The 23449-nt window shown below is 42.4% G+C and overlaps 1 protein-coding gene across 3 annotated transcripts; it reads right to left on the bottom strand.

Annotated features, from left to right (window-relative positions):
* Positions 1–1043: 1043 nt before the first annotated feature.
* LOC308412419 (potassium voltage-gated channel subfamily B member 2-like) lies at positions 1044–22976 on the bottom strand. Of its 3 annotated transcripts, none has more exons than XM_080906758.1 (3): positions 22778–22976; positions 20873–21643; positions 1044–6299 (listed from the first exon to the last, which is right to left on the bottom strand). In XM_080906758.1, exons 2-3 carry the CDS (start codon positions 21455–21457, stop codon positions 4287–4289), a joined length of 2598 nt encoding a protein of 865 aa, XP_080762884.1. In that variant the 5' UTR covers positions 21458–21643; positions 22778–22976; the 3' UTR covers positions 1044–4286. The 3 variants fall into 3 exon arrangements, with proteins under 3 accessions (XP_080762884.1, XP_080762885.1, XP_080762886.1); XM_080906759.1 differs by lacking the exon at positions 22778–22976 and adding an exon at positions 22540–22581; XM_080906760.1 differs by lacking the exons at positions 20873–21643; positions 22778–22976 and adding an exon at positions 10767–12170.
* Between the last annotated feature and the right edge of the window lie 473 nt (positions 22977–23449).

The following is a 23449-nucleotide window of genomic DNA, read 5'->3' on the forward strand; positions in this document are numbered from 1 at the left end:
GCTTCCCAACCCCCTGAGCCACAGTCGCCCCGTCCAATTTTAGCCAAATTACATTGGCTCCCTGTTAAATATCGTATAGATTTTAAAATTCTTTTGTTCACTTTTAATATTTTGAATAATTTAGCGCCCAGTTATCTTTCTGATTTACTCCATTCATACAATCCCAACAGAGCACTTAGATCGTCCAATCACAGGCTCCTAGCACAACCTAGGACTCGAATGAAGTCGAGAGGCGACCGGGCCTTTGCATCCGTGGCACCCAGACTCTGGAATAACCTCCCCGTTCATATTCGCACTGCCGAGTCTATCCAGTCTTTTAAATTACGTCTTAAAACTTATTTTTTTACTTTGGCTTTTGATTCAGTCTAGTTGGCTGTTTTAGCTTGTTGCGTTGTTACCTATTGTTTGTTGTCCTCTTTTATTGTTTGTTTAACTGTCTCATGTTTTTATTGACTGTGAAGCACTATGGTCAACACTGTTGTTTTAATATGTGCTATATAAATAAATTTTGATTTGATATTATTCCACGCTTTTTTGTCTTAATTATGATCATTATCTCATATAATTATTGAAACATTCATTTTAGTTTAGTAGTATTTAATAAATTATAAATACCATCAATTTTACATGTAATGAAAGTACAGGATATATGAACGCTGACCTTTGTTTGTTTGTTGTTTTTGAATATTGAATTACTTGTTGTTATGTAATGAAAACAATCACATTAGTGGGAGTGGAAGGCTGGCCTGTTTCTGCCAAACAATAAAAACTCAAAGATTAGAAACTTGAGGACATTATTTCATCGTTTCAGAAAGACTCAGCCAACACATGAAAACCGTAGGAGTTAGAATTACTGTGATGCTGCAGAAACATTTAATTAATCTAAAAGTAAAGTACTATGTTTGAGCAAATAAAGTTGAAGTGTTTTGATTTGCAGAATTTGTAGTGGTTATATTAGCAAAACTACCTGATGTGGCACAAATACAGACACAAAAATACACACAACAAGATGAGGTCACATGACCACATTTATTTGTCTTGCATTTTGATAACTGAATCAAAACTCTTTATCATTTACTATCATTACACTGAGCTATATATAATAACTCATACTAATCATTGCACAGGCTACAATTCAATAAAGTATATGAGGATGGACGAGTGGGGCATTAAAGAAGTGGAGCTGGCAGGACAGATCGAGAAGCTTTATAGTTGTATGTTTACTGTACACAATCTGAATGAACAAATATAAATAACAATTCTCCGACAAATGAGTGGAGATGAGGTTGTGAAAGCCATAACACTGTTCTCATGCTTCCCGACCTGCAGCAGCGACAAACCAACGTTTGTTAGAACCGGTGCTCTTTTTAAACTTCTCTGAGTTTGTCTTGATCTACGTTAGGCTGGATATATACTTGGGAAGAATTAACATTTAGTTAATGTTGTGCAATTTATCATAACATAAATCTAGCTGAGTCCAGTTGCACGACATAAAAAGCCGTGTTTTTAGACGTTATGTCCGTTTGGCTGTCAGTAATCTGCTGCTGCACTCGAGTCACACACCGAACGTGCTGCTTTCAGCTGATGAAATCAAATGACAGTGTGGCACTGTGAGGTTGGAACGATGAGCTATGGGGTGCGATAACATTGATGAGATAATAATACAAAGTTGTAAAGGTACGCAAATCCAGAAAATGTGAGGATTTTCATTTAACTACATCTACTGCACAAGGACAAAGAGACAGCACGAGAAAAGAAGACAAAGAAAAAGTCGGGCCACATCTAACAGTTTTTTTCACCTTCTCATAAATTATCTATTTATGAAAAGGCACATATTTTTAAAAACTTCATGTACTGAGATGTTAAGAACAACACACAGCTCAAAGTTTTAACCAACAACAAAAATGTGAAACAACTGATAAGCTCATCAGGGAACACAGATAAGACAGTACCATTCCCCTGTTAGCATGTGACCTAATCACCACCTGCTCACTCTGCTCTATTCACACAGTTAAATGTGCATTTGAATCTGTCAGGTTCATTCACATGAATGCAAATCTGATCTTTAAAAACACAAACAAAAGAAAAATGTCAAAGGTTCCCAAAGATAATGCTTAAAGTGACGTCAGGTCTTTTTACTCAAGTGACTCCCTGCAAAGGGAACTATTGTTCTACCTTTATAATACAGTCAGCACCTAAAGGTCACACAGACACACTCCCTCTATTTATCTCTCTGCACTCATCATATTACAATTATTCTTGGTTTAAAGCGATGTGTCTTTGCAATAACTGAAGTCCAGATGCTTGAGCCTGCACCTCCTCTCACTAAGAAGACCTCGTTTGTCTCTTTCCACATGGTCTTACTCTGGCAGCTGTTGTATAACTCGTGATACGACGAGTACAGCTGCTGAATTCTGCTAGCATGCTGACATCGATGCAAGAGATTTTCAGAAGTGTGGTCAAAATAGCATGCTAGCTTGCATGCTGCAAAATGTGACCTGTTGCAGAAAGATATCTAGTTATCTCTGACATGCTGTTCCATGTATTGGAACATACTTTTTTGTGTCATATTTATTATACGCTTAAAGCATGGAAGACAAATGGTTAATAGCCACAGTATTTTCTATCAGACAAGCCATTTGAGTCGTCTCACTGTAAACCAACAGCTTCCAGTTTTCTAAATTCTTACTTTAAGTCACATTTTGGCCGTTTTTACTCCGGCTTGCTGTTACTGTCTCAGTGAACATTTTTAACAGCGTGGCCAAAAACAGCCTGTTGCTGTACGGCACTCAAATCAGACACATTCTTTGAAACATGCTAAGACTAGCTAAGTAAACAAGGGCAATTGAATATGACTCCTGATGGCTGACTGGTTGGCCTTTTTATTTTTTTATGAAAGTCTCCATGTTACCAGATCTCATTCTTAGCTTGGTGAGTACACTAGCAAGATTAAAACGATTAGATAGGGCTGATGTTATGATAAGACACTAGTCTCACAGAGACAAAAATAAAGAAAGAAGACAATGGTTGCTTTTCATGAACTCTACTTCCACAACTCATTTTCCTGAATACACTATGCGCCTGGCCACTGTGTTGATAAAGAATCCAAAAACAAAGTCAGATCTGAGGTTCGTCAAACCTTTATCACGCACACAGTATGTGTGGGAACTGGGAATTAAAGCAGTGTATGATGAACCACAAGTGAGTAATCATGGAAACTGTGTGAGGTTTCCTTTCTGTCTTTCTGTCTCAAATCGTGTGTCTCAGTATGGGTTTGTATTGTTTTTGACTAATGTTCGTTGTTAGGATATTTCATGCTGGACATTGGTGGAAGCCCTGGGACAGACTGGTGGCCTGTCCAGGGTATACCCGACCTCTCACCCGCGACAAGGGACAAGCAGTAGAACATGGATGGATGGAAATTTGTGCAAACAGTGAATATAGTAGAGATTGTATCTCCATTTCACATATTTAGGAACAAGAAAAATGAAAAGAAAAATACAACAAAAAGTAACCAAGAACAAAAACAACAACATAAAACTGAAATATATAGAAATACTTAAAGTTAGAGCATAGATCACAGTGCTCAACAGCAGATACATATGTTCTTTTGGACAATGCAGTACTATGTGGGACTTTTGTCTTGTATCATGTGCTTGTGGTTGTCCCGTTACAAGAATGTAATAATGAGTAAGGAAGATCTACAACACAGAATAATGACTGATCATTGATTTTTCTTGCAAGTCTTGCAAAAGATAGATTTTTAAAATTTGTAAATATAAAAAATATAATTTCCTTTCACGGTCTGTCTTTCCTTGGTATAACTGTCCATTCAAATCCGGCCTTGGGGAGCAAGTGTTAGGAAACTGAATATCTGACTCTTCAGGATAGTCCCGAACATTATCATTCAGACAAGGCCTAAAACACAGGTCAGGTTGCCACTGTTCATGTCTCATTTAAACAAAATCAGTCAGTAACACTGACACCACACAGTGTCACTTAGACTCAAGTTCAAACAGTGCCCAGTCAGGCATGCGTGTGCTTATGAATGTCCTCCAGTAATAAAGTCATGACAGCAGAACCAAGGTCAAAAAAGGAACGACCGTTCGAATGTGTCGTGAGATCGGAAGAGTTGCAGCTTTTATGATAGATTTGTTTAATGTCTTTGTCAAAAAGTCCAGTGCTCACACACACAGCATCTGTCACAGGTTATTCCTGGTACTTCCTGTCAAGCATCCCATCAGCCTTTGCTTTGCCTTGGCCCTGTCTGCATTTTTCTTTAAAGCTCACATGTTCGTTTCACAGGGCGGCGTTCGGCTTCCATCCAGAACAATGTGATTTTCTCGTTTTTCTACTCTCTGTTCTGCTTCCTCTAATCCTCCATCGGCCACTCCTTCCTTACTTACTAGGTCTTGGGTGCTGTTGAGTGAGCATGCTTTTGACAATGGACTAGCACCACCACCCGAGGCAGCAGTAGATCTCTCCATGTTATTCCTGCCCAGGTGGCTTAAGCCAGTGAGCTGCCCTTCACCTTCTAAGCTCCTGCCTGCTGAGCTTTCACCTCCCCCCTTGGGGGTGCTGGGACTGATATATTGCTGAGCCAGGGATGGAGATTGCAGGATAGCCAGCGGAGACTTAGTTTCCTGTGTTGTATAACTGGGAGATGGAGAAAACCTGGAAACCAATTCGTCAGTAAGTAGTTGAGCACACTTTGCAGAGCCAGTGGGGATGGGTGTCGCCACAGGTGTCATCACTGCCACGAGGACATCATCTTTCGATGCAATGAAGTCAAGCTTCAGGGCTCTTGTGTTTTGAGGGCTGCCGTGATCTTCCAAAGCTGTGCCGGTGCTATCATAGGTCATCCCAGAGCTTTCTGCACTCTGTGAGAACAAATTCAGATCCCCAGTCAACCTTCCTTTGGGGTTAGATGTGAACTCATACAAACCCTCTTTGATGAATGTCATTGGCTGAATGCTGTCAGGGCCCTGCTTTACCTCCATATTGCTGATCTGACTTAGGTCCAAGGGAGGTGGAATACACTGATGTTGAGTACCAGCTTGACCTCCTTCAACACTGGGGAGCAGTGAGCTTCGCTCCCCTCTTTCCAGTGCAAAATTATCCGCTGCAGTTGAAGATTCCCTGGAACAACTGACTTTAGGTGATGCTTGCTGGGCCAGAGTGGATGAGAACTCTTTCATCTCAATCTGTTCTTCTCGAATTTTTTCCTGCTGCTCTTGAATGGCTGCTGTCTTGTTGTAAGTATCTTCTAGCCGCTTTGCACTGAGGTGTTGAGGAGTAGTTTTATTCGACGTGGGCTTGAATCGCTCTGGGGAGCCCTGCCGGGCCACTTCTTGGTATTGTTGAGACCTGCCAGGGCTACCTGCCTCTGCATTGTGGTAGTGCTTGTGGTAGCTCCAGCGACTGGGTGACAGGTGATTTTCAACGGGACATTTACTGTCCTCTCTTTTTTCTACCAACACATCTGTTAATTCCATACTGCGGGCAAAAGCATCCTTTAGGTTAATAGAAACAATGCTTCCACTCCGTTTTGCTCGTTCTAGAGCTTCCCTCCTCTTGATGGCCTTCTCTTGCCTCTTCTGCTCTCGGTAGAACTCTGAGAAGTTGTTCACAATGATTGGAATAGGAAGAGCAATGACAAGCACGCCTGCTATGCAGCAAAGCCCTCCTACAATCTTACCAAGCAGGGTTTGTGGGTAAATGTCACCATACCCGACAGTCGTCATAGTAATGGTTGCCCACCAAAACGAAGCAGGGATGCTGGTGAATTTTGTAGCATCTTCATCCTTTTCAGCAAAGAATACCAAGCTAGAGAAAATCATGATGCCCATGGCTAAAAACAGGATCAGCAGTCCCAACTCGTTGTAGCTCCTTCGTAAAGTGAAGCCCAAAGACTGGAGCCCTGTCGAGTGCCTGGCCAGTTTCAGAATCCTCAAGATCCTCATAATACGGAAGATTTGAACCACACGCCGCACATTCTGGAACTGCAGCACGCTCTTGTTAGATTCAGTTAGACAGAGGGTCACATAGTAAGGCAGTATTGCCAGCAAATCAATAATGTTCAGTGGTGCTTTCATGAAGACCCACTTATTGGGTGCTGAGAGCAGCCGTAACATGTATTCCATGGTGAACCAGGCAATACAGACGGCTTCAACGTGGGCTAAACTGGGGTTGTCACTGAACTGGCCAAATTCATCTACAACCTGCAGCTCTGGCAGAGTGTTGAGGGACAGTGAAATTGTGGAAATGACGATGAACAGGATGGAGATCATGGCCAGGATCTGCAAGACAAAAGCAGGTTATTACATTAGCTGGGCATAGTGTTAGCTTCATACATGTCTTCTATTACATCTGTTTCTGTGCCTGTAAACAGTAACACGTTCTTTAATAAGACAAACCCTGTTTGTTGCTACTAATCACTGACGTGTACATTCTAGAGTAGAAGTTTCTTAGACTACATGAGACATTTTTGAGACTTTTTTGTTACCCTTCATGGTGGTACCAACTTTGTCCTGAAGGTGGTGCTATTTGAAAAGCTACTAAAGGTCAGGCCTTTTTGATTAAGGCCCTTAAGAAGATTTAGCTTTGGAAGTTGTGCATCCACAGTGACAGTCAGCCCTTAACTTTCATCTGTTCATTATGTCCAAGCAGAAATGAAAAGCTCTTACGATCCACACATCACCACATATGGGCATTTTCTGCTTTTGTCTTTGTAAGCCAGGTTACAGCAAACAGACGCTGACTTTAATGTTTTAAGCAGCTTTGTGAAAAATTCTGGCACGGACACTTTCACGTGGAACTTGTCATGTAGGAGGAGACCTGCAGCGGTGATAAGACAACAGCTTTTATTCAACCTGCAAAAAAACATTTTACAGTGTTTCCTGTGTCTCTTCAGAAAATCACGGCGATGTGCTCACATGATGTCAGATTTGTATTTTAATGAGAACACAAAAACACACAAGACTACAAACCTTCTGACATTAACTGCAACTGGAAATGATTCCAAAATCTGACAAAGCACTACAATACACGGTGCAAAACAAAGTGAGTAACACCTAAAAACACTCGTCTCTTTCTTTTTTGGGGAGGAAAATGGAAACAAAAGTTAGTTTTTGCTCCTGCGTGTTTAGCTTCACACTTGGTTTCCTAGGGTTTGAAACAATTTTGTCCTTTTTGTCGCCTTTTCAATTCAATAAAGATAAAACCTTCTTCTCAGAGAATGACTGAATGGAAAAAGGGGCCCAGGGGATTCAACTATTACTTATAGCCAATTTAAAAACTCTAACTGGGAAAGCAGAGTAACGAAGCTGAAGGATGTGTGTTCTGAGTCCTCTCAGTGTAGCCCTTGGTAGGACATTTCAGGTTTATTGTAATAGGATTGCGCTGCTATACATAGAAAGGATAGAGAGGAAGGTTAGAATTGGTTACTCATTCTTTCCTCCCCCAACAGGAAGAATCAAGCAACAGGCGGAAATAGACGATGCAAGATTATTTTTTTGTCTTTAAATACATCTGACGTGATATCTGACAAAAGACCACTGCACTGTTCTCTGGGGACAACTCAATTTCCTGTTAGCTTACATTTCAGTGGCTTCAACACATAATACGTATTGTGTGTCAGTGGAGTAGATAAAGGTACAAATGTCACACGAAAAAACTGATTACTTTTAAAGTATTTGCATGTTATTATTGCAAATCATTGTTCATTCTTCAGGTGAAAAATTATAATGATCATTATGATGCAACTGATTACAAACTGAATGTTTTGTCATTTCATAATTGCTTAAAAAGACTAAAAGTGAAATCAGCTTTGAATCCTTATCCAAATGAAACACAACAAAACAAAGATTTCATTCCACGCTTGTCAGCAGCAGAGCCATGGCTGCTGCAGCTAGCATGTTTGAGTACAGGCAAGACACTAAACCCAAGAGTGCTCCAATTCATACTCCACTGGAGTGCGAATGTGTGTGACTGTCAGAAAGCACTGAGGTGTAGAAAAAAGTGCTTGTATGAACGAGTGAATGAACCATGTTGTATGAAGCACTTTGAGTGATCCAGTAGAAAAGCGCTATATGAGAACCAGTCCATTTACTGACAGGGTTAGTGTGTTTGAAGAGTTGGGAAGTGATTCTAAAGCCACCAAACCCAATACCTCCGACTGTACCTGGAAACTGTGTCTTCCAAAAAACCAGATCAGAATCAGCCCTCACTGTGGCTTTACTGGGACCCAACAGCCTGTAATAACAAGCCCAAGAAGCCATCCTCCTGAAGCACTGCTCCATGAAATCAGACAGAGCGACTGGACAAACTCCCACACCCCCCCTGCATTTATCTGACCTTTATTTAACCAGGGAGTTCTACTGGGACCAAATCTCTTTCACAGGGAGACCAGTGTTGCCAGTATAGCAGCCATACAAACTCAGAACACAATAGAAATGCAGCATAAAACACGGTAACTGTTAGAACAGTGACAGAAAAGTGGAGTTGACCACTGTAAATGGCCACGGCAGACCCGGGGACGAGTTCATGCTTTGCAGCATACTTCATTGACTCACACGGTTGCTGTTCACAGTGCTCACAGAGCTGCAGCTCTCCCGCTGCCCGCTCAACGTTATCGCAACAACCTCAAACACAGCACCCGTTACAATATTCGGCGGGGCGTGATTGCAGATGCCGTGCAGGTGCGTCCGTCTTCCCTGCACGGCACCGCAGGCCACGCCCCGCCACATACCCCCATCGCCCGACTGAGGCTGGGGAGCCATCCGGCCGAACCTACTCCCCCCACCGCGAGCAGGAGAGGGGATCAGCCCGGACCGTCGGCGCCCCCAGGCCCTGGCCAAGCGACAAGGAGTTGTGAGTTCAGGTGGCCGCCCGGGAAATCAGTCTAATAAACTTAAACCTACACCATCCTCCCTGTTCTGGTATTCTAAACAGTACCCGAAAGTAGACTGCTTGGTCAGTTAACCTCCTGAACTATCTACAACACATGGTGAAAACCTGAAATTAAGACAGAGAAGGCTAGAGGTGAGACATGATCATTACTGATGACATATTTAGATATATTTTCATAAACTATTCATTTGCCACATCAATAAACAGCACGGCAGGGCAAAATATTTTTTCTAACATGGCAACCTTTAAAAAGTGAAAGGAGACAGAAAGACAGGTGAGAAAGAATAAAACTTAACTGACTTTTTGATGCCATTTTACACACAGTACTGGTGCAGTATCTAGAAAAAGTGGGAAATACTGGCACCATATACAGTACTTAGTTACTTCTGAAGAAATTATGATGGGACCCTAAAAAAATTACTATGTACAATAATGATTTCTATACATTTTACATCAGATGAAAACATTTGTTGTAAGATTCACATAATTATTTTTTAAAAGCAAGAAATTTTAAATGAGAATAAGAAAGAAAAGTATATCTTTGTGCCCCCCTCTCCCTGTTAATGCCCTACCTGGCCCCCTGGCAACACTTTGCTAGACCCGCCCCTGCACAGTTACCAGCTGTCAGCTGCTTAGAAAAGGATCCTGGTGTTATTTGTCTCTCAGAAACAGTTCATAACTTCAACTCATTCATGTCACCTAAAAGGTAAACCTGTTTCTCCATCACAGCTCTGATGATCCAGTAAGGTCATCTCCTGGTTTCATCTTCATGTTTCCCTCTCACCACATATCCAAACCGACATCATGACCAGCAGCTTTACAGCTGTGGCTCCAGCAGACATCAGCTGATACTAGAAATTAATATTAAATAAATTCTAACAACAGCTGATCAAGCTTAAACGTGCTGCTGTTGTTTAGCGCAACATCCGCTGGTTTCCTCTTTCTGGCGCAAAGTGGACGATAAACAAACAAGAGAGACGATCAGCTGATCATTGATCAGTTTCATGATTGAAGTAGCAACAGGAGAGGGAGGGGGGAGAATGAAAGAAGAAGAGGCAGCTGTGCAGCGTAAACAAAGAATAACTCCAGCTTGGTGTCTTTTTCATTGTAGCTGAAGTCCGGGACAAACTGTTCTTTTTCAGCTCAACATAGGGTTGCCAACTCCCTGAAAAATAAATAAGGGACACCTCGTGGCCAGGGCCGGGCGACCCAGTTGTCTTCACCCTTCCCAGTGTGGTAGCTCTTTTTTTTTGTGTGTGAAATTATTTTTTAACCATTTGACTTGAATTTGATTTAAGCAGATGCATATTCTATTCTTTGTGATATGACCACATGGGAAACAAATGATCATTTAGCCATTTATTTTTAGCTCAAAATGACAACATTAACACAGTAAAACAGGTCTCTTTCTTAAACAGAAGCCTGTCATGCTTAACTTTGGAGAATATAAGTAAATCTTTCTTTAAAAGAACTCTGTCCTGCTTAACTTAAACTTATATAAATTAATAGAAAACAATAGAACAAAATCATTCTTTTAACTGTGCACATTTAGTGCATTTAGTACAATTGGCTTCAGCTGAGGTATTATTTCAGCTTTTCTAATGCTAATCAGCTGCTCCTGTTTGTAAACCCGCTTGTTCCCATGATTACGCATCTTAACTCATCATCATTATTCATCTATGTATTACTTTTATGTATTAGTCATCTATTTGTTGTAATCATCCATCCTTGCAGTTGTTTATTACTCAAAATAAGTTATATTATCACACTTCTGGCCACATAGCGCTGATATTCACTGCACATGCCCATATTAACCTTAACCAGAGGGTTTAAACAACAAACCAGTGTTTACATACCATATCTGCTTCTGCCGTGGCCTGGTGGACAAGAAATTGGTTAAGGGTTCCCCGAGCTGTCACGCCCCTCATGTTCTTCATGTGCCCACCATTAGAAGCATGCCTATGGAAAAAGTGCGCCGGCACACAGTGCAGTGCGCTTTAAAGGTGTTATCGTGCACTTTTCCAGCCAGGTGTTTCCCTTTTCCCATTCCTCCTTTTTTTCTTTCTCTGAGCAACAAATATTGCTGCTCTAATGCTGGGCTTACACTGTGCGGTTTTTGGCCCATTTTGAGACGATTTTTGAGTCGTGCGACCGATTTGGTGATCGGCCCGATTTTGGCCTTCATCGTGCGTCGTGTAGTATACGTGGGGTAACGAGAAGCGATTAACACCTCGAGCAGCTCCCGATCATCAATCGCTCGTGAGGGTGTCACCACAGGCGCTCACACTGCGCACGCGCAAACGTCGGTGAAAAAGACGGCGCAGCACGGCTGTGCAGCGTGTGATCTGGACACAAGCGATGGAGGCACAACTTGTAGAACTTTGGAAAGCTCATCCGAGCCTTTTCGATGTGGCATCACAAAATTATCACGACCACAACAACCGTGAAAATAGTTGGATCTACACTGCTGCTCAATCACAGCTGCCTGATGAGTGTTTTTCATTAGCAATTTAGCAAAGTTGATGGTGGTGGTGTGTCTGTGTGAGTGAAAGACAGAGAGAGCGAGCGACAGATTTTCTGTTATAACCTTCATTTTATGTTGGCACAGTGTGAGCACTCAGGTCGCATCAGAGCATCGGGCCGTATAGTGTGAGACCTGCATCGTGACCTACCAACTTCTAACCCCTGCGAGTCAATCGTGCAGTTTGAGCAGGAGCTGAATAACGTGACTGAAAAAATCGCACAGTGTTTGCCCAGCTTTAGGTGTACTGTCGTCCGAGACTTGCACCGCAGTGTCGGCGTTTGTTTCCCTGTTGGCCATGCTTCTTGTTGTGGTCATCTGTTGTCTTCCGGTATTTTCTCTGTAAGCGACCTTTCCTCGACCAATGAGATGAGCGGTAATCTGAATTGTCATACTCGAATTGTCATAAGTGTGCTGTCAGCTCATTGGTCACAAAGCAGGAGAGGGGCTGGGAATTATGTTTTCAAACAAAGCGTTAATTCCATTAAAAGTTATAGACTACTTTTGATTCTCACTGTATTACGGGACAAAGTGCGTCCCTTATTAGCTCAATACGGGACGTGTACTTTTGTTTCTAAATACGGGACGATTCCGTATTTTAAGGGACGGTTGGCATCTCTACTAACTAACCTTCCAAATAAAATAAGATAAAAGCACCCGCCCAGCAGTATAGAAACTCCGTCATGCTAGCTAGCAGCAGTACGAGTTATTGTAACTGACTGTAAAAAGTCAGCACAACGAAAACAAACTCCACCTAAACTTGGTTTATATCTGACCCCCTCTTCAGTTCACCGCCTCGGGTCTCTGCTCCTCCTGCCTTTCCGTGCTGGCCTCCACCACTTGCTAATGTTACTGAATCTGTGGACTGAGCTCGGTAACAAGATTAGCAACATTCATTAAATAGAAGCTTGTCATCCATGCTTGTGTTTAACATCACTTGCAACAGTGCTGAAAGGATCAGCCCTTGTGGACAAGCTTCTGCAAAGACCAAACTTTGTCTTGGGAACATTTAAAACTTCTTGCACTGTTTGCCTTGCAGCTGGACGGTGTGTGTAAATGATGCTGATTATCAACGATGCTTGAATTCCCAGGACGGCTGCAGAGCCTAATCCTCCTGCACTGTTTGCGACTTCAGTGTGATGTGTGTTAACCAGAATAGGCTACAACATGTAGAGTTTTATCAGAGTCAGGACGAGCCTCATTCAGCCAGGGGCCTGGACGAGGGCACATTTTGTAACTACCTTGGAGAAGCCTCTATGGAAGGCCTGACAAACCCAAAGCATGACAAGAGGTCAGCAGCACTCCAACCCCAATAAATATAACAGTTTTTATGCTTGTGCAGTTGTTTTAAACTTTATAAAAGTGTGTAGGCCACATTAAAGACGTGCTGAGTTATTTATTTAAACACTGGAACATGGACTGAGCGCTCTACTGATAGCTAACACTGCGTGACTGATGAGCAGGAAATGATCAGTTAAAAAAGGAACATCATTAATCTCTGTATCTGTAGTTTTGTTCTTATTCCACCACCACAACTGTCCTGGTGTCTGTGAAACCATGTGATGGATTATCTGAGCTATTTTCAGTGGGGGAGCTTCTGGCCAATCACGGTAACGATAAAAGACACCGAGCATTACATCATTACAGAGTTTAGACAAAAGTAAAAACTGGGAATAAACTACGAAACATTGAGAAAGAAAAAAGAGGAGATAAATAGAAAGTCAAAGAGGGACAAAGCACAGGGGAGTATAAGGCAGATATATCAAACGGTGTCCACCCTGCAGCGTCTTAATGGCTTAGTGGCTGCCAAATGCTGTGACCTTGACACTCAGGGAAGATTCTAAGCAGTACCAAGAACAGACAAGCTGCTTTAGAAGCCATATAGTGAGTCTCCACGTTTGACATTCAGGTGCTCAGCAACACTTTTTTACATAAAAGTTTGAATCGCTGACAAAGAAATGGACTCCACTCGTCACCGAGGCGAGAGCCCGTGTTGACTGCCGTTTGATTGTCTTTTTAACAGAATTACCAGACCAGTTTCATGAGAAGACATCACTAAATTCTGGTGCAGCATTGACACACGTTCAATAATACTGCATAGCTTTTTACTTCATTCTTGTCCGAGTGTGAGGGAAAAATGTTCACGGCCGGGGTCGACAACAAACGAGCGAGACAAAGAGAGGAAAAACGTCTCTCAGATTGTGACCAAAATGGAAATCTGATAGTTTATAGAACAAGAAGACGAGCTGCAATGAAAGACTGGATAAAGCGATTGAGCAGAGAAATCCAAGCTGTGATCAATACGTGGAGTTATTTGTGGAACAACAGGCGCAGGGTCTGTTGGACAGTGGCTGTTTCTGCAGAGGTCAACATGGTTTCTATTTGAAGACGCTGCTTTCATGGGTCACATTGTTTTTATCTCTTGTTACACTGAAGTTGATTCTGAGCTTCACTTATTTCCACATTCATTACTCGAGATGTTCCACAGCCCTCGTTTGATTCTTCTGTCTGACATAAAAACAAATAAAAATTATTTGCACGTGTGATTTTGTGAACAAACGGTAAAACAAGTGACGCTTCATTTCGTCTTAGGGAAACTCTGTGCAGTGGGCTAATATCTGGGGCCACAAACCAGTTACATTTAAAGCAACTGTTGCCCACGATGCATTTAACATAACTGAACTCAAGTCAGTTCAGTTGTTTTGGAATAATTACTTATTGGCTGGCCGTGATGCTGATGTGAATGTAGCCCAGTCCAGACCACAGATATGAAGCTCAGGCTGAATAAATGTCTCGGCTTTGTCTTTGTAACAAGAAAGAGGAATAACTCCCATTTTTCCACATTTTGAAACTACATGTTTCTGTAAGAGGATTCATTTATTGATTTTCACTATTTTGGTCAGAATTATGAAAAGTTCTACGCTAACATAAAATAATGATTTTTTTGAAAAAGTCCTAGCCCAGTTCTGGCGTCACGCACTGAGAGGGATGTGTCGTGTTAGACGTGTACACACAGAAAGTGTTTTGAAAGAGAAAATGGTCAGATGTGTGAAGGTGAACTTAATAAGCTGCGTATGTTTCGAGGTTTGTAAAGTACTCCTTGGTGCACACATTTGTAAATCTTACTTTGAGCTGGTGGAGCGTATCATATCCATCATGAGAGACGGTAATAACCACGTTTCAGAACAGGCTGCTGTGGCTGAACTCACTGCTCGACTCTACAGCAGGAAACATAAGGACTGAATACATCAACATTTTCTCAGTAAACTGTACATAAAGATGTCTAATGGGCCCAAGTAATCTACACATACAAAGAAATCTGAATCTAAAAAAGTCCATAAATTATGTGGAATAAAGTGGAAGAACAAGCTTCTGGAAGTACTTTGACTTTTAGGAGTGAATTTGATTTATTTTTTCTGTACTGCAGTAACATTTTGTAAGCAGTACTTTGACTTGAAACCAAATATTTCTAAATAAAAGATCTGACTACTACAGGAGATGCAGGAAAGATTAGTAATGCCTCGTGGCTTTTGTATACTGATGAAACTACAGTTGCAGAAAGAGGCTGCTAGCACGTTAGCTCTGCACACTCACGGTGGAGATGTGCGCCAACCAAAGACTTACAGCTGACAGGCTGAACTTGGCTGAAGAAAAACCACTTTGGCTTTTGGGCTTCGTGCTGCCACAGCCATAAATTCCCATCCGAATGGAAGCATTTCAAACTGAAAGCTACAGTACATTAGTGAATCACTCTACCGCTCCTATGTGAAGGCACAAGGCCAGTAAACTATAGACCTCTGAGTAGCTGCTTATAGCTGTCAGGCAAGCTTATTTAGCTGAACCAGACACTTTACACACACACGCAGTGACTCAGTGTTGTCCTGCATTTCACTCAGGATTTCACTGTGAATATTACATTTCATTCAAGTGTTGAAATGATTACTAACTGCTACATGAACACAGGTATTCCATGTAAAGTGGCTGTGGGTGTGTTATGACTCGTTTCTCTTTAAGCTCACAGGTTGTTGTGGATTATTCCTGCACTTCCACAGTGTTTTACATGAGTCCACACATCATTAACAAACTGTGTGCACAAAAAGACACAAACAAACCCATAAAGCAGAACGCATCCTTTTTTAGCGAACCAGATTTACAGCCTTCGTCTCACTTTGAGACATGCGGATCAGACACTAATCCCATCATTTTGTATTATTATATAATCTACTTAATGGAGACCTAAATGTAAGCAAACGCAGTTTAAAGGTTTAAATAGAAAAATGCAAGTACAACGTCAAAGATGAGGCAGGAAGCAGCTGTCAAAAATCTAATGGACAGTCTTTTAATTCTGTCTCTGACTGATCCCGTCGGCTTAAAAAGCCTCTGTGTCATATCATCGACGGGTTTTCCTCCTCTGCACACAATACAACGTATACACAGCTGATATGCTAGTGAGGCACATCAGTCCTGAGCAGAAACGCTGCAACTCTTCAAGCTGAAATATAACATGCAACCTATTAGCTTTACATGAAATACAAATTCCCATTTTTGCTAAATAAAGAACACATTTAAGTCAAAGTGGACAGCTGAGACCACTGAAGCTCCCTGCAGTAGGCCTCTGACTGTGAGAAGTCATTGTTGAACATAAACTGTTAAGATCACAGACTTTCCCCTTGTGTGGTCCAGCAAGCATGCAAAAGGTCATAAAGTACAGTAACATTTTAAAAGTGCTGAGATGTGGACCTGTGGTTTATCAGAGACAGGTATTGTGTGAACAGGTGAAGCCAGTATGTAAAGCATTAACATACTACCCTAAACAGCATGCGGTGTCTCTAATGTCCTGACTACAAAGTGAGCAAACCATTTTCTCCACTCCAAAAAAGATCTCGTTCTTCTTATCAATCAGTTTTTCTAGACTGGATTTCATCCAACCAGTTCTGAGTCAGGCTGGAGACCAGATGAGGTTTGGATTTGAATCCACGGGCTAGCTGAGGCCTTCCCCGTGTCTGAACGAACGTGTACCGCTCAGCGTCATCAGTGATGCTGAACGGACAAGCAGAAGAAAATGGACGAATGCTGAAACTGCACAGCCAGATTGAGTCTGTGACTTTATCCAGCTCCACCCCACCACCTTCCCCACTGCAGGTCAGACAGTGGACAGGACAGACTATCCAACCTGCCAACAGTTAGTCTATTTGCAGCAGCAGCAGTCCTGGTAAAAGCTCCAAAGGAGATTAAGCCGTACTCCTAAGTCAGACTCATAGTTCTCTATGGACAGTTGCATTACAGGTGTGCTGTCATAACTGTCTTTTAATCTCAATGAGATTTTACCTGCATAAATAAAGGACTGATAATAATACATCACAAAACTGTGTGCAGGATAAGTGCATGCACAGGTGATCATATAACAATGGAGCACAAAAAGCTTTAAATACATGTGGAAGAGATGAGAAGTGAACCCGAACAGCCCAACACTACAGCCTGAGTGTGCGTCAAACAAAGGATGCAACGAGGACATGCTAAAACATCTCTGCCAAAAATAAGAAGATTATACAGATTATGTAAAGTTTATGAAACTAATCTCTATTATTGAAAGATTTAATACTCATATTATCCAATAAAAGTACAACTATTGCTGGTGGATGTACAGCTGACCATCTGGACATGACAAACTGTGCGCAGTGGTTTACAAATAGCCAGGTGATGCTTCTTTTCTAATAAGCAGCAGCACTGAGCCGCTCACATCACCGGAAAGAGGCCCTCCTATTGGTTAAGTGCTGCTGCATCACTGCCACATGGCTGGTGTCACTGCAGAGTGGCCTAAGCGGCTTCCCTCCTGCTGACACTACAGTTCCAGCCGGGTCACATGGCTCTGCTAAAGGCCAGTGCTGTTATATTTTTAGAAGGAAGAACTAGTTGTCACTAACTTGGTTAGGTGATTAGGAAATGATTATATAGACATATATAAGACACCTTAAATATTGTGTAGAAAATGATACGAGTATATTAAATTGAATGTTTCTGTTCTTTTAATTGAATATAAATAATCAGTCACTGTTGGAATTCAGTTCATAGATTATCTTGGTCACTATAAATGTTTCCTAACCTTATACTTCCTAAGTCTGATACTTCAGAAACGAATCAGCTAAACGTTTGTGATGTTGCAGTGAGATCTGAATATAATATCTGCACCGAAGGCAATAAAAAGAACAAGAGTTCGGTCCAGTCCTAAAGGTTAAGCATCAAATTGTTGAGGCTGAACTTTGTTCATGCAGTACGGAGGCTACAGCTCCAAGTCCCAGTCATATAGAGGCACTTTTGTTCCACATAACAGAGGACGGTGCTTTGAGCTTCCAGAGCACTGAGGAGCACAGATTAAAATACTCTGTGTGATTGCTACTAACGCTGCTGCTTTGTGCACAGTCAGCCATTAGCACCCGCACACACATGTGCGACATAAAGCTTGGTTTGTTTGATCGCCATGTAATGAAACTAATTTTACTCAGTCCTGCATCAGCACATCAGTGATGTCAGCTATAACTCGCTATGTCTCGAACTGGTTTCCACAGTGTGTTACTTTTATCTGATTGATGGAAATCAGTTTAAAAAGTAACAAGACTGTTTATAAAATGAGCACAAAAACATGACAACAAAACAAAAAAGTCTTCCCAGGTAAAATGCACGTGTCACAGCGACTCGGCTCACAGCTATTATAACGATGCTGTTTCTTTCTCACTGCCTCCATCATGACCTCCTCCTGCTGTGGAGGATAAAGAGGTTCTCACTGAGTCTAACTATGAAGTAGCCATCTCCCTCCATCTGCTCGACACGATCTAAACACAGGGAACTCTGATCAGCTATGCCAACCAGCACTGCCTTGTCTCTATACTTGTATTTGTCACTTACACGTTGGGTTTGCTCATGTTGACGGAAGCAAATAAAGCCCAGTTTGTTGAAGCTGCATCTACGAAAAGTCTATCTTTGTCCTGCTTGCTTACTCTTGGCATGCAAAGCTCTTCGGTCAGTCAGACAGAAACTGGGAGTCACTAATAAAATCCACCCCCCGATTTCTTGGCTCCCTTGCCCACTGACTTCTGTGTATGAGCTCCTCTTCACTTATAGCCGTTTGTTCTTCACATTTTCCTACAGTTAGATCATATATATATAATATAGAGTTGGAGGTATGTCACCATATGTGAAGGTAACATCCTTTCCCCACTACCCTAACACCCTCAGACAGGTCTTGACAAACTACCAGCCACCTCCCGTGTGGATGACTTTAAAGTGTACCAGAAGTCAGAGAGACGTGGACTCACTGATAGAGGCCGAGCTGTAAGAGTGGCTCCAGAACAACATCTGAAGTCTCTTTCCAGAAGGGTTCAAGCTGAGATCCTGCTCCAAGGACCTTACCTACCACAGCAGCTCATTTGTGCTGCAGAACCACTGTCACTATCTTTATATCTTTATTTTGGACTAAGTGGGTTTTCCTAAGCTTACAGTGACTGTGAGCTATATTACAATATCTCTTTTAATTCTTCTGTTGTGTTCTTGCCTCTTCTTCTCGCAGGTTCACACACAGTTAGGTCCATAGATATCAGGACAGAGACAATGTTTTTCCTGATTTTGGTTCTGCACATTACCACAGTACATTTTAAATGAAACAACTCAGATGCAGTCGAACTTTAGACTTTCAGCTTTCATTCAGCGGGTTGAACAAACAGACTGTATGAAAACATAAGTAACTAAAGCATTCATTTAACATCACCCTTCATTTCAGGGGCTCAAAAGTAATTGGACAAATTAAATAACTGAAAAGAAAATGTTCATTTCTAATACTGGGATGAAAACCCTTTGCTGACAATGACAGCCTGAAGTCTTGAACATCAGCAGATGCTGAGTTTCCTCCTGACTCTCCCAGGCCTTTACTGCAGCAGCTTTCAGTTGCTGTTTGTTTGTGGGCCGTCTGTCTTCTACATGTGAAATGCTCAGTTGGGTTAAGATCAGGTGACTGACTTGGTCATTCAAGAATATTCTACTTCTATTCTACTTCCAGCACTGTTGTCTTCCACAGACATCCAGGTCCTTTTGTGTTTTGGAGCTTTCCTTCTTCCTCAGGATGTACCAAATTGTAAATTTTCCTACTCCACTATTGTAGCAATTTCTCCGATGGATGTTTGTTTCTGCTTTCGCAGCTTCAGGATGGCTTGTTTCCCCTGCATGGACAGCTCCTTTGACCACATGTTGTCTGTTCACAGCAAAATCTCCAAATGCAAGCACCGCACCTCAAATCAGCTCCAGGTCTTTTACTTGATAAGGACATAAGGAAGGAACTGCCCACACCTACCTGAAACAGCCTTTGAGCCAACTGTCCAATTGCTTTTGGTCCTTTTAAAAAGAGGGTACCACATGTTAAGGAGCTGAAATGTCTAAACTCTTCATCCAATTTGAACGTGGATTCCCTCGAAATGAAAGCTGGGAGTCTACACATCATGTCCATGTCTGTTATAGAACTATAACTGGAAAATGTTTCAGTAAACAGGTTAAAAAACGAAACGTGTGTCAGTGTCCTAATATACAAGGACCTAACTGTTGGACTCTTGTTGTATTTCTTAAACTGAAGAAGAGACTAGTTTTCAGCAGAAGACACTGCTGTCACATCGTTAGTAATGAACTGATGCTCTGCTTGGAGGAGCTGTCTGTCTCCTCTGCTGCAGACAATAAAATAGGCACAGCAAGGCTGCTGTGGTAAACCTGCAGTGTGTCCGGCACGAACTCAGTGAAGAACATTACTGAACAGAAACTGCGCAGACACAGTTGTGAACCTCACTCACTGGAAATCCACTTTCTTTCTTCCTGAAAACAAATTATTGACTCTTTTCATCAGATTAATAAAAACATCTGCTCGATTACAAGCAGAAACTTTGCTCTCACTGGTTATACATAAATCTTTCCCTCAAAACATGAAGCACACCTATGGTGCAGCAACTTTGAAGCTAAATGACAAAAAACTCGAGCTGGAGTACGGTTTATTATATCGCACAACCTTTTCATGCACCAATGAAATAAAGAGCTGTGGTAAAGGAGAGATAAGATCCAGAGGTTACTGGTTATAATAAAACTCTTTGATATTAGCTCTGACAGTTGAAAGTATTGAGAATCATAACAAAATCAAGAAAATGTGCATTTCTTTCATAACTGTGCTTCTGCTTGCTTCTCATTAGCGTCATCACAGATTCAGTAGATACTGAAGGGTAGCGTGCAGCTTCCTCTGTCTTATGTCTTCTCTCTATTATCCAAATAACTCTTCTTTGTAACAGACCTAATCTGCCCACATATCATCTTGTGCACTTTTAGGAAACCTGAATGTGACCTGAGACATTATCACAGGTTTCATTCACGTTCTAGCATCAATCATGTGTGCCGGCTGTGTTTAGCTCTTGTTACCTTTGCAGCTATAGAGGAGCTGGGCTTCTCCAGCAGATCCCACAGCTTCTGCCTCTTGTCAGGACAGCAGCCCTGCTCCTCCTCCTCTCCCTCCTTGTCCCTCAGTGTCTCTGCCTCCCTCCTCAGTTCCTCGTTCATCTGCTCCTTCTTCTGATGGTAGCGTGCCTGGCAGCAGGACTCCAAGTAGATCTCATCAATGCCCCAATAGTCCAGCTCCTGTCCAAAAGACAGAGCGCACATCTCCTCCATCATGTGAAGCTTTCCTGTTCTGTAGAAGTTGAGGATGGAGGAGAAGGCCACCGGGTGCCGGTCGAAGAAGTATTCGTTCTCAGTGAGGGTGTAGTCATCACAGATCTCCAGCAGTGACTCGTGGGTGTTGCAGTCCCTTAGCTGTCCCAGACGAGTTCGGGGCAACCGGTCAAGTGTTCTCCATAACACTTCATGTGTAAGCCCACCGACGTTGAGTCTGACCCGCCGTGAGCGGGCCTTAGTGCGGATGATGTCCACTGGCTGAGGGGGGAGCAAAGGAGCTGCAGCGGGTCGGGGGTTGACTTTGGGCGTGCTAAAACTCACCTTGTCTGACATGTTTGCTTTGACTGCTGTCTTACTGTGGGGGTGGGTCACCTCAAACACAGGCTTTTGCAGTGTGTGCGTATGTGCGTATGGAGCTCGATAAGATGATGGCGGTGGCTGGTCAGGGGAAGATTGCCCAGGCCCACCAGGCCCACCTCTCTGTGTTCAGGCCAGCAGAAGTCCTGGTAAGATCCATGGCTGGAAAAAGAGACATGAGCCATTACACCAGTACGACCAGGTTATTCTATAGAAGATCTCCTACCGAGGAGAATAGATTAAATAAATTAATAAATACAGAATTATTCTGAAGTGGCACAGTATAAATAAAACTGAATACACGCTTTTTATGTGCATATACATTCAGGAACTCAACGATTGGAGCAGCAAGTTTGAAGGTGTTTCTCGGACACTTTGCCGAGCTGTCACTTCCCTGTGCTCCCCGTGCTGTTGTTTTTATCTCATGTCTGGTCAGCTGGAATCTAAAATTGCTAAAAACACACGTATGTGCGTTACATATGTAATGTGGGATTGTAGAATTTACTGCAGCTTATGTGCTCCCAGTAAATGATTTTGCTTTGTTTTAAAGCAGATAGATCGCAGAGTTTTACAGCAAATTAAAGTCATATCAGAATAGTTATTTTGAAAAGCACATCACATAATCTAATATTTGCTAGTCCAGGAAGTTTTACTATTTTAATTACAAAGAGTTCTCTGATGAAATCACTAAACAGGGAAGAGCAATTTGAATCCACCTCCAGGGAATATCTGGAATCTAAACAGTGCTTTTTAGAAAAGGGAGCCATTATGCAGTTAGTCTTAGAGCTTATGCTGCCATTAGAAGTCCTTTGACTCTTATCTGATTGTGTAATGGAGTTCCACAAATCCCAGTAGCGGCATAAGGCCTCGTCTCCCCTGGCTCAAGTCTACCTTAGTTAATTATAGACCGTCTATCTTCTCCTGGGACACTCATAGGACACAGAGCTGCTACGTCACGACTAGAAGAGCATCTTTCGCGTTTTTCCCCCAGAGTCCGGGAGAGCTGATGTCTGCAAACAAGCACTGACTTCATTAGAATTATGAGATTGTGCGCTCACTAATGATCACGTAAACTACTTTGAACTGCTTCCGCGTGTTTCTTCTCTTCCTTTTCTTGCACACCAGGCGCAGTCCAAAGTGAGAACGGTCCTTTCTGTCAAGCGATTCAAGAGACTCAGGCTTAACTCGTGATTATGCGCGAATGCACTCCAAGTTTACAAAGTACAGAAAGAAAGACACAACTGCTGCGCTCTCCTCGTGTCAGTGATGACACATAAAAACGCTCGTGGAGCTTACCTCTGTGGAGCAAGCTGACATGGCGGAGAAGTCCAACTTTTGGCTTCCCAGGAGGTCCCACCATAGTACCCTGTGAGTTACCCCAGCTGCTGCTTCATATCCCCGCCGGCCATTAATTCGTGAATCCCGTCGAGAACACGCAGACCGGCCCGTGGCCACATTTTGCCCCAAAACACACCGTCAGAGCAGGAGGGGAACACCCGAGCGCTCACGGAATATCAAATACGAGCGCGAAGCGGCGGGGTCTGGGAGCTTCGCCGGACTGAAGGAGGAGAAATAGAGGAACAGAGGGGGGTGGGGTTGGGGGTGGGGTAATTGGATTGAGGTGTTTAGCACCAAGGACAGCTCCAGATCAACGGCTTGCAGCTGAACTGCTGCTCGGAGCGTCACTGAGCTCTTCTCTCAGTGTTTGACAGACCCGTGGAGACGCTACGGAGAAGCTCCTGGTTCAGTCCGTTCATTCGGCACCATTTACAAGGCTGTGCAAGTTTTTCTACAGGAACCTCAAACTGAAGGGAACGTGTCCACGAAATACGTCACAAGTCACAACACACACACAAATCACAGAAACACGTCATGGTAAATGAATGAATGTTAATCATGTGCGTCTATATCTCATAACACGAGAACATTAATTCAACAACTAATCATGTCTAAGCTGTCATGAATTAT

The sequence above is a fragment of the Rhamphochromis sp. 'chilingali' genome, assembly GCF_963969265.1.
Source record: "Rhamphochromis sp. 'chilingali' genome assembly, chromosome: 16".
NCBI lineage: Eukaryota > Metazoa > Chordata > Actinopteri > Cichliformes > Cichlidae > Rhamphochromis > Rhamphochromis sp. 'chilingali'.